The sequence below is a fragment of the Carassius auratus genome, chromosome 3 (assembly GCF_003368295.1).
Source record: "Carassius auratus strain Wakin chromosome 3, ASM336829v1, whole genome shotgun sequence".
NCBI classification, from domain to species: Eukaryota; Metazoa; Chordata; class Actinopteri; order Cypriniformes; family Cyprinidae; genus Carassius; species Carassius auratus.
In genome coordinates, this window is record NC_039245.1 from 16640061 (window position 1) to 16652927 (window position 12867).

A 12867-nucleotide genomic window follows, 5' to 3' on the forward strand; every position below is an offset into this window, starting at 1 on the left:
GTCTCCGTCACATTTTGAACCGTATCAATAATTCAGTGTTACATACTGCAGCAAACCGGGTCGTGTGTTTGAATATGAAATCAATTAAGCGCACAAACACACTCACTCATAAACACACGGCCTCATGAATAATGTCTGCTGCTCTCCGGAGGATCATTTGCCCTGGATACTTCACAGGGACGCAACCCGACCGTGTGTGTGTGTGGACAGATGGGGGAGGAGACGCGTCTCCTGCTGTCTCACAGTGATTTAAAAGCAGGAGGAAAGCACTCATCTCATTTATCGCTCTCTGGTGTCTCACTGCTGCATCACTCGCAAACATGCACCACAACTAAAGATGCACTACATGTCGGCTGATATTGAGCATCTTTTTGATGTTATGACTGGTAAACAAATGGTTTTGCATAATTTTTTAAACATTGTTCATACTAAAGCTCAAATCTCCTTTTTTACACATAATACCAAACATTAAACATTATAAAACATGACTTTAGTCCTTACGAATCCCAGTACATAAAAACACTTGAGTAAAAAAAAATTAGTAAAAATTGTATGCATATTTTTTTTTCCAATTATTATTATTCGTTTTTTTTCCTGTTAATAGAAATCCCTATAAATAAAGTATTTAAAAATTATAATAATAATAAAAAATACAATTTATTTTAAAATGAAAGAACATGCCATCATCTACTTTATATATCCTCAATTGCTAAAAAAAAAAAAAAAAAAAAAAAATAAAAAAAAAAAGAAAATTGTTGGCTGATTATGAGAATTATTTTTATGACTGGTAAACAATGATATTTCTTTATTAGATATGAATCCTAGTACAGAAAAAACATTTTGAATAAGTATGTCAATAAATAAATATTTTATTAATAGTTAATTCATAAATCAATAAATGAATCTATATTTCAAGCCTTGCTAATAAAATAAAATATTGTAAAAACTAAAAATATTTTAATGTGTCATTATTAAATCAATAAATAAACAAACGAGCAAATAAAATGTATCCATTATCTACGTAAACCATAAGAAATATTGATAATTTAAAGTTGAAACACTTATATCGGTTGATATGGATATGTACAAACCGATAAATCAAGCGCTGCTAATAAAAAAAACATATTCTAAACAAACCCCTGTGCACTTAAATTCACAATCTAATGACTAGTTCAACAAAGTAATTTGAGTCTATTTAGTCTATTTAGGTCCTGAATAATTCATGAGAGTATCGGCATATGCTAATATCGGTGATTATGAGCTAAAATGAGGAAAAAACCTTTCTTTCTGACATGTGCAGATCGGATATAACTATCTAAACTGTACACAATCTAATGTCAAACAACAGGCTACGATTCTAGATACTCCTGATCAGTTAATAATAATAAGTGTTTGAAAGTCAAATCAGATGTTTGAACAGTATAACATACAGCATATAAGATGCTATAGAAAATAGAAGATATATGCCGATATTTATACAGTCACTTATATTTGATGCATCTCTAATAAAAACTTCAAAAACAAAACCCTGCTGACTTTACAATCCAGTGAAAAAAATCTGATGTCTTATTCTACAAAGCAATTCAAGATCATTAAAAGCAGCGAACACAGGGAAAAGTCACAGGAATCCTGCATAATTCATGACTGTGTCTGCCTAATATTGCATAAAAATCTGCATAAGTTTGCTAATTGTGACCTAAAATACGTGACAGACTTCCGTTTTGTGACACTTCCACATTAAATTCCCCAATTACAAAAGTAGATACAAACAACTAGTTAACGTTAACTGACCATGAAAGTAAGTGGATAAGCCTAAACAGAGAATTAAAGCACGGAACTATAAACAGAACACTGACCCCAAACAGAGAAGAGGTCAGAGGTCAGGATAGAAAAGCACATTCTTTCAGAGCCGTTCAAAGCGGAACGATCCTTACCTCGGACAAGTAGAGGAAGGCAGGCGGCGCGTGCAGCGAATGAGGCAGCATCCCGGAGCCGGACAGCAGCACGCATGCAGAGTTTGCCATGGAGCTCAGAGAGGACGATTTCCACATTAAACCACACACTGCCGTCTCTCTCTCTCTCTCTGTCTCTATCTGTGTCTCTCGTCCTGCTGTCAGCACAACGAACGCAGCTCGGCTGGTCTGAGCTCAACACGGCTTCCCTCGCTCTTTCTGTTTACTCTGCACACAGTAAAGATCACTTAAACATTCACATGCTTAGGTGGGAGGTGCGAGAGAGCAGAGGAGGGATGCGCGACTCTCTCTCTGTGTGTGTGTGTGTGAGACGGTATAGCAGCGCTGCATGTGTGCTTTAATTGCCCACGACCCCCATCAGAGCCCAACACTCACAAAGACCCCTGAAAACACACTCAAGGACACACACACACGAACGAGGACATGGTACAGACTTCTGCTGCTTTATATAAAGCTAATTATAGTCACTGCACACCCTTAACATGACATTCATTCATTTAGATGATGAGTGGATGCAAAACACCAACAAAAATGCGATGAAGCGAGTCATTCACATTTTTTTTTCCATAGTACAAGCATTAAATTTGTATGATACAGAGATTATATAAAATATATATTTATTTTATCTATGAATTATTTGTCCCTTATAAGCTGAGGAAGGTTTATCAGTTCTGGGATTAGCTTTACATGTGTTTTGTGCACACATCATTTTGTAGATTATCCCAGCTTTAGGTGTGCAATTTTTGCCAGTTACACTTTTTATACTAGTTAGAATATTCTGCGTTTAAATTTAAGCTGCAATGACATCATTATAATACCGAATTCTGATTGGTCTTTATTTTGCTGCAAAGATGGTGTTACTTTAGACTGCTGTTCAAAAGTCTGTAAGAGTAAACACTTCTAATCTATTTCTCTGCTTGTAAATGGTTTAAAATGCACTAAGTGTAACGCGGTCTAAAAACTGAAATTAGATCACAAATGTATAGCTTCTAGCCTCGACTCTGTACATGTATTTTATCATTCAAAACAAGACAAAAACACTGCACAGAAAGTGTGAAATTAAGCACAAATAATATCACATCACTGTGTTTTACATACATTAGTGTGTTCATGTGCAGATTTTCACTGTAAAGGCTGTTACCTGTTTACATGCACTCACATATCAGCAGAGGCATCAATCAAGCGGTGTGTGTCAGTAACAGATGTTCTGTGTATGGCGCCCATCACACACACGCTAATGTGATTTCACTACAAATTACATCTCTGCAGCACTGTGTGTGTGTCTGTTCAGCAGCAGGTTCGTATGTGTCTCTAATGTGTTACACTTCATTTGAGCCGCACGTTTTCTGCAGCATCTCGCCCCCGTATTCACACACCTGCCAGGGACATTATCAGACACCAAAACTAACACCAAAACTTCTGACGGTTAACTCAAAGCAATTCACTCAAATTAAACACAGACTACATTCAGACATTATTTTACAGATTATTGCAGTTTCAGGTGTGCAGTATTTATTAGCTTTATATTTAAAAACAAGTCAGACGAAAATCTCTGGTTGATGTAAACTACTGGAATATTCAAATATACTGCTGTTCAAAAGTTTGGGGTTGGATTACTTTTGTATGATTATACTATATTTTATACTTTTAAATTTATAATTCTAATCATGAATGATGCAATTAATTGATCTAAAGTGACGGCAAACACATTTATAATGAAACAAAAGATTTTTCTTAAGTAAATGTTGTTCTTTTGAACATTCTATTTATCAAAGAATCCTGAAAAATAAAAAGTAGCACAGTTTCCAAAAAAAAATAAAGCAGCACAACTGTTTTTAACATTGATAAAATAAGAAATGTTTCTTGAATGGCAAATCACCATATTAGAATGATTTCTGAAATATTGTAGCAACTTAATCATAAAAAAAATGAATACTAAAATAAATTCATAAACGTATTTAAACAGTTTTCGACTTATTTGATTATATAATTGTTTTGTTTTATATAATTTGATTATATAATTGTTTAATATGTATTACGTGTAATGTATTAGTAAAGCAACAATGAGGTCCTCATATACACTTTGTAAAAACTTTGTAAAAACATCAAATCATGCTGTTTTTGCGACACTTTCACAGTGAAATTGCAGTGATTGGCATTAACCTTCTGGGGCCAACAAATGCGCCAATACGTTTTGTGGCATTTTTTTTATAAAATAAAACGAAATAAGATAAAATTACTGTCATTATTGATTGTACAGAGAAGGCACAATACATCATTCAAAACTTTAAAGGGTCTACTTTTATTTGTATACACTCAATACATAACAGAATGCTGTGCTTTTGTAAAATAAAGGAAACAATCAGGTTGTGCTTTTTCCGTCTCGGTCTCCGCAAACTTCTTTCTTTCTGAATAATCCCCTTACTCAGCAAATACTTCACACACAGACATGAGAGATATGTCTATAAAAAGCTTGAAGTGTCTACTTTTAAATTGGGTCTTATCTAAAACAAATATTCTCTGATAAAGTAATCCATATGAAACCATCGCGAGGTCCATTTTTTTCTAGTCTGAGCTCATTATCTGTAATGTGATCAAATCTAGGCTCAGCACCCGCTACTCATACAGTAATTATCCATGTGAGACATGTGAGCCTGTAAACGCCCACAACACCTCTGTAAACAAAGCCAGAAACTTTCTGGTTAAAGCTTTATCGCATTTGAAAATAACGTATCACCCACACTTAACCTAACCAATAGTTTTAACAAAAGCAGACATGAGATGAAAACACATTTGCTGAAGCAACCATGACATTTTAGCTTGCTTTTACAAGTTTTTGTAATCTTTTATCAAGTGGCCTGATGCATTTTTCTCAAGTGTAATTCAGTACCGGGTGCACTACTGAGCAAGTTTACTATGTCAGAAAAGCCATAGATATGAAGCAGATTTTGTGAGGCAAATGCAAAATATATTAACTCATGGAATTTGGTAAACATTTTTGAGGTCATAACATAGTACGGTGCATGAAAATAAGTCTTTATTAATCAATAATCTGACCCTGTTATCAAAATTTGTGTTCACAGAACAAAAGTTGTTGATGTTTTACTGTCTCTAGTTCTCATTTTAGCTGGAAACTGCAAAATAATTGTTCCTAATAAAACCAGAAAGATGACACTAGTCCCATCCAGAATCCTCAAAAAAAAAGACTGTCTGACTGACTGTCTTTTTGTCCACCAAGTCTACCACGATAACAAACACACTCGTGACAGTGTGTGATGAAGTTCCTGATCCATACAGAGCCACAGGACCTGAGCGAGACCTGATAGAGACAGAGACATCACCTGAGAGACAGACGGAAGCAAGCAGAGAGAGACCGTGAGAGGTGCTGCACTGCAGATGCTGCAGGGTGAAAGCAGAAACATGCTGCACCATTAATCACTCCCAGAGAGAGAGAGAGAGAGAAACAGAGATGGAAGAGGAGGAGAAATGCAGGACACAACAGCGGAGGAAGAGAATGTGAAAAGTGAGCAGGCAAACAGCCAGACATCCACTCACAGAGGAGCGGAGAGATGAGACGGAGGATCCTGTTCGCTCACTCCCAAATGACTTGTGTTGGGACTACAGGAAGAATCTACACTGAGCGCCAGCGCGGCCTACTCACTAGTCCAGTTTCATCCAATACAGATTGTGTCAAAGCCTCACAGTAATAAACCGGAAAATAACAGAATCAATTATGCAAACTCCATCAAATATTAGATGAACACAAGTTCTGCAGAAGACTACAGTCTCATTATTCAGCTCAGTAAGTGGTTTGATGCTGCGAAATTCATCAACATCGACACTAAAAAGGGAAGAGCACCTGAAGTGAGACGTACACCACCAGTTGGAGACATTCGACTGAACTTATGCTTCAAAACATTTTCATCTTAAGGTCTTCTACCTAAATGCTTCAAATGAGTTTTGGAGACACATAATGGGAATATTTTACTAAGGGTTTATTAGTTTTTACTAATGTATGAACTAACATGAACAGTATATTTATTACAATATGTATTGTTAGTTCATGTTAATTACAGAGCATTAACTAATTTTAACAAGCACAACTTTTGATTTTAATAAAGTTGAAATTCATAATATTGATAATTACTCTAGATGCTCCAGTTCATTCTTAGGTAATGTTAGTATTTAACTAATGTTACCTAAGGAACGTTATTGTAAAGTGTTACCTAAATAATAATGCCATTTCATCACAAAGCTTTTCATATTTTCTTTGATTTCTTGACTACTGTTCTACAGATCAATGAATAAACGTGTAAATATGTAATCAAGTTGTCAGTACGTCCATACTGTATGTTTTAGCATCTATTCAAACCTACAAAAGTGACATATTGTGTATGTTTTGTACTTGTAATATTACATACTAATACAGACCAATAAAAATTTTCAGATTTATAAATACATTTGTTTAGCTGTATATGAAAAACGTAATAGTTTTTGATGTCACAATATCCATATTGTATGCCCCATTTATCCAAACGGACAAAAACTTTTTTTTTTCTATCTGTAAAAGTCAATATCTTATTATTAATAATAATAATAATAATAATAATAATAATAATAATAATAATAATAATAAAAGCTATCTCTTTAATTTAAAATGTAAAAATATAATTGTAGTATTAGTCTTCTGACTTTAGTAATGATATTTCAACTTTTAAACTGCCATTCAATTTTAAGTCTTGTCAATGTAAAATGTGAAGCTGTATTAAGTAACAACCAGGAAATTTAAGTTCTCAACAAGTTAAATATGGGAAAAGTTATTCTAAAGCTAAATTTTACTTAAATGGGGAGTCATCTCATTTATCATCAGTAAACTATGGAGTGCCACAAGGATCCGTCCTAGGTCCCCTTCTATTTTCAATATACATGTTGCCTCTTGGTAATATTATTAGAAAATACGGGATTAGCTTCCACTGTTATGCTGATGATACTCAGCTATATATCTCAACGAGACCAGATGAAACTTCTAAATTATCTAAGCTAACAGAGTGTGTTAAACATGTAAAAGATTGGATGACAAATAATTTTCTCCAACTAAATTCAGAGAGATATTAATTATTGGACCAAAAAAAACATTAAACAGAATCTGGTAGATTACATTCTGCCACTAGACGGATGTACTGTTACTTCCTCTACAGTCAGAAATCTGGATTTTTTAATATTTCTATTCTCTGAATGTATGACAGTAACTCAGGGTTTAAAATCCCAGTTAAGATATTAAGAAAATGACATGAATCATAAACTGAATATTACAGTTTTATTTTGAGGTTTGGAGTCATTACATTTAGCTTCGCTTTAGCGACTGAAATCTGGAGTCATTATATTTCGCTTCATATATAAACGGTGCAAGCCTATGGTACGTGCTCATTAACAGTGCGTGTGTGTGTCCATTTGTAGCAGATGGTTTCTCATCCATCTGCTCTCAGACACACCCCGAGACACATCACTACACAACAGAAACTATATACCCTCTATATCATCTCTCTCTCTGTCCATTAGGACACTGAAGCAGCCCAGCACGCATTCCCTCGCTGTATGTGTGTGTGTGTGTGTGTGTAAACTACAGTCACTCAGACTGTTTGTTCATGCTTGAGGAGGAACACCAGACATCTGCTTTATTCTGCTGTATGAATTACAAGAAAAGTAAAAGAAAACACCTGCAGATTTATTCAGTAAGACACACAAACACATGCAGTACTGCGCTAGAACATGGCACAGAATCTTCTGTTTATAACAGTTATTTATATACTATGAAAATGAACAAAAGAGATAGATGGATGATAAAGGTAGGCAGATTATACAGATAGATAGACAGACATTCAGCACAAACACACTTTATTCTGCCATCATCTTATGCTTTAACATCTCAAACACTAGTGTCAGCCTATTTTTAGATGTTCCTCCTTATGGGTATGAAACGTTAAAATATTATGTGCAACAAGGAAAGACCAAGTAACTGGTTTAAAATGAGATGCAGCTGACGGGGAAGATTCAGGACAGCTGAAAATATAAGCTATATATAAATAATGTACATGTTAAGTAATAATATAATTTTAAAGTGATAAAACTTAAACGGAAATTAGAAGTGATGTTTTGGCAGCCAACTGAAATCAAATCAAGTTAAAACACTAAAATAACTAAAGCCAAAAACTAAAAAAGTTAAAGGGGGGGGGGGGGGGTGAAATGCTATTTCATGCATACTGAGTTTTTTTACACTGTTAAAGAGTTGGATTCCCATGCTAAACATGGACAAAGTTTCAAAAATGATGTTGTACGTCACAAATTTCTGAAAGTTTTTTTCGAGTATGGCTCTGTGTGACGTTAGATGGAGCGGAATTTCCTTATATGGGTCCTGAGGCACTTCTGCTGGAAGAGCGCGCTCCCGTATAGCAGAGCAGAGAGAGCACAACAGACTTCACTGATCAGAGCGAGAGCGTCGCCAAATGTCACAAAAGAAGTATGTTTTTGGTTGCCAGGGCAAGACAACCCTGCACAGATTACCAAAAGAGAAACAGCATTAAGGGACCAGTGGATGGAGTTTATTTTTACAGAGCATCAACGGAGTTGTGCAAGTGTTTGTGTTTGTTCCCTGCATTTCGAAGATGCTTGTTTTACAAACAAGGCACAGTTTGACGATGGATATGCACATCGTTTATTTCTTAAGGATAATGCAGTCCCAACGAAAAAGGGTCATGATCGTGTGTTGGAACCGCAGGCGGTGAGTAAAACTGCTTCAAATATCTCTGTGTTGTTAACTTAGCTATCGGCGCGTAAGCACATCAAGTAAACCTTGTACACCTTTAAAGAAAAAAAAAAAGACGACATAAAGTGGAACTTAGTCATTTTCCAAAACCGCTAAGTGTAACGGAGGCCAGCGAGTAGTGCTGTGCAGGTAAACCTCTCTGATCTCAAGAGACTCACTAGCAACAGACGCTAGTGGCTGTAGCCATTTAGCCTCCTTGTTAGAGGAGACCCGGGTTTGAGCCCCGCTCGGAGCGACTGCGAGGAGCGTCAGAAAGGACCCGGGAGAGAGGGGTTACATAAGCAAATATATACTGTTTCAATACTTACCACATAGAGGCGCTGTTGTAATTGTTGCTGCTGCTGCTCTTGTTCAGTTTCAGCCTCTGGATCTGATTCTGGATCATAAATAAACGGCTGAATCTGACTGTTAGCCATGGTTTGTTTTGGTTGGTTTTGTCCTCACGGTGTCACAGCTTCCACATGCTCTCAACGCAAAAGCCTACTGGCGCTCATGATTCTTTAGCTCCGCCCACACGCCACGCCTCCAGTCGGTCGTGTTTTTCCGAAAAAAATCGGCACAGACTATCTTTCTCTTATGAATATAATAAAACTAAAGACTTTTTGGAGTTATGAAGGATGCAGTACTACTCTATAGGTACTCAAGATTAAAAGATTAACCCTTTAAAGCTATATGAATGTATATTATTCTTCACAAACACACACAAATACCGACTGGCAGAGAAAGTGCACACATTTTTATTTCTGTATGTTTTGTGTTTTTATATAGTTCAGTTTTCATAAGTTTTTATAATATATCACACTGTAACTGAGTCAAAGCAGTGACTCTGGATAGGATGTGGTTCACTAGTCGTGTAAAAGTGCAAAAGCGTTCACGTTACGTTGAATTTGACCATGAAGTTGACTGACGACTGCATGGAAGAATCAGCTGTGATTCAAGGCACGCACAAAAGTGTGAAGATGTTTCCAACATCAGCAGCTTGTAGTTTGTGAAGCTCTTCATTTATTAAAGCACTATAAATACGCCGACATTCATACATCTTCATACAGACCAACTAAAAAACCCCTCCGTTAAAGTCCTAGCGTAGGAAAAAGCACCACATGAAGCATGCAGTAAAAAATAACACACTCCCTCCGTGACCTTCTGCTCTCCACCACAACACACACATTCATCTCCGGCTCGGACGTGGCTCTTGATTAGCACCATAAACTTTCCAAAAATTGGTCAATATCCCATAACACTAATGTCACTCTGTGCTCACATTTTACAGCCCTTTCCCGTGCACGTGCACTGTCAGAGCAGCACCGCAGGGCTTTACTGGCCCCCGGCCGAACCGTATAAAGCAAACCAAACAGCTTTACGAGCTTTAATGGTGAAGCGCTTCTGAAGGAAAACACTGAAGCTGATAGAACATCATACATCCTCACTCACAGAGATTCATGGAGGAAAAACAGGAAAAACAACCGCTGATGCTCTCCTTCAACTTTTGAGATAAAAGATTGATGCACTCTGAAAATATACTGGAACTCAAAAATTCATATTCAGCTTGAAAAAGCAGAAAGCACTTATTAAAATTACAAGCTAAAACAACTCATACTTTGACATCTCACAGATGAAGTCTATATGAGAAAATCCAGCTTAGATCACAGGAATAAATTACATTTTACAATATATTCAAATAGAAAACAATTATTTAAAATTGTAATTATATATATTTATATATATATATATATATATATATATATATATATTATTTTTTTATCAAATAAATGTGCTTTGGTGAGCAGAAGAGACTTCTTTCAAAAACATAAAAAAATTAACAATCACCAGAGAGCAAACATTTTGAATTGTCACTTATGCTACTCTCTTACATGGAAACACAAATACACACATTCACTGATACTGATGGATGCATTATTATTATTATTATTAAGTGGTCTTCTGAATATTAAACCACTGAACTGCTTTTCCTAGTTCCTATGTCTTATTCAGTGCAGGAAGCTGGAGCTTGTCCTCTTGTTAAAGTGCCAGTATCCTTTAGTTTATGTTATAGCCATAAACCATGAAGATGATGATCTGTTTATCTGGTCTATGCTAATTAGCCGAATAAAAAACAGCAATCAAAATGATTCAATTCTGCATTAATGTGCCACTGCCAGGTTTCTACATTGTTTGGTAAAATATAAACGTCCCACAGTAAGGATAATTACAATAACTTGGCTTTACAGTTGTTTAACACTTTTATGTGTGTGTGTGTGTTTTATCAACTTGGCTTTACAATTGTTTTACACTTTTGTGTGTGTGTGTGTGTGTGTGTGTGTGTATGTGTGTTTTATCATTTTGGCTGTCAATGCAAACAGCATACATTTGGTCAACAATTCATATTTTATTGTTATTTCAACATTTCACCCTATAAATCTATTTTACTCAGTACAAAAAAAATAAATAAAAAAATACACTCAGGACTTGAAAAAAGTCCCCATGAAATCCATTAAAAGAGAGCTGCATTTAATTACAATGCAATTTAAGCATAAAATCATACATATCTTGTTAACAGGCATTCATTTTGTTGGCAAAGCCCCCCAATAATAATAATAGGCTTGTTGATTTTTTTAATCTGACACTGCACAAAAATAATAATGCATACAAAAACTGCTAGTCTTTCCAAGTCATATCCAGACTTTAGTATATGAAAAACTATATATATTGTATTTTCAATAAAAAAAAAATATATATATTTTCCATATACTAAATGCTAAGAATTTAGAATATGAATTATTCTATATATATATATTATACACTCACAGTATATATTATAATTTTATGATTTTTTTTTTTACATGGACATTTGTCCTCTTAAGAGCTGTGGTTTTATATATCAGACATTGGTGTCGGTTATATTTTGACTGCCACTGCTTTTTGTGCATGTGCTTAAATCACAATAACACATTACAGTAAATCAGTGCCCTTGAATCAAATGTGGGTAGATGTTATCGGTCCCTGGACGGCCGAGTGCTGGGCCGCTCTCAACGTTAATGGCCCTACACCAGGATGGCGGACGGCGATTAATATGACGACTGGCAGACTGTCTCTCTCTCTCTCTCTGTGCGTATAGATCGGTCCGGCCCGCTGCGGTTCACCGGATGCATGAGAATATAATGACGACAGGTGTGATCGCAGAGGTGAATTTGTGCACACAACTCCAGTGTGATTTCCCCTGAGCGGCCGTCGCTCTCGGTGGACGCCTGTATGAGAAGCTCGCCGTGAGAAACTGCTGTTAGTGAGGCAGCTGCTCAAAACACAATCATCCTCTAATCTCATTCCACTCACATCCTGAAGGGAGAAATCACCAACAAGAAGCAACACGTTAAAAACACAGACAACTGATGGCGTTTAACCTCGCACGCTTCTGGAATCTAGCGGATTCTCCTGAAGACACGCGGCTCTGGTCAGGACAGATGTGTTTCGATCACATCCTCCGGGAATCACCTCTGACTGACCTGGAATCTCTTATTCAGGTAATCCCAGACCTCGCTCACATACTGACAATAACTGATAGACGTGCAAGGAGACATGCAGTTAGTGACGTTACCAATCTTCAGTAGAGATGAAACGGTTCAGAATCTACAGACTGTGTTCACCGTTTGAGATTAACCACCAGAATCACCTTATAATTCATATTAGGGTTTCATTTATGATGATTTTTCAGAGGCGGTGTCTTACAGGAACCATCTCACTCCATTCATGAAGCAAACTGACAAAAATTACTCCATCCATCCATCCAAGTTTGTCCATCCATTCTAAGTACAATACGATAGACATACAAAATGATAGATAGAATAATATAATTACAAAGATAAGATAGAATGATAGATAGAACAAAAGATTGATAGAACTATAGATAGACAGAATGATAGATAGAATGACAGACAAGATGGACAGACAGACAGATGGATAAACACAATGAGCAGTTTTTAACACCTTTTCTGTCTCTTTTTATCCATTCAGCCTCTCTCTCTCTCTTTTATTACCATCATCCGTTGTTCCTCAGTAAAGCCTATGTTCTTGTCA

At 36.0% G+C, this 12867-nt stretch overlaps 1 protein-coding gene across 4 annotated transcripts in view; it reads right to left on the minus strand.

Moving 5' to 3' along the window:
* The window catches only part of LOC113055236 (RNA binding protein fox-1 homolog 3-like), a 137934-nt gene that overhangs the window by 80798 nt on the left and 44269 nt on the right, over window positions 1-12867 (minus strand). Inside the window, exon 1 of one of the 4 annotated variants that reach the window (XM_026221368.1) lies at window positions 1935-2265. The exons of the other annotated variants lie outside the window; for them this stretch is intronic. Coding sequence (XP_026077153.1) covers window positions 1935-2051 — 117 coding nt within the window. The 5' untranslated portion in view covers window positions 2052-2265. Of the gene's footprint in view, window positions 1-1934; window positions 2266-12867 lie in introns of those variants that run through there. 4 annotated transcript variants of the gene reach the window in all.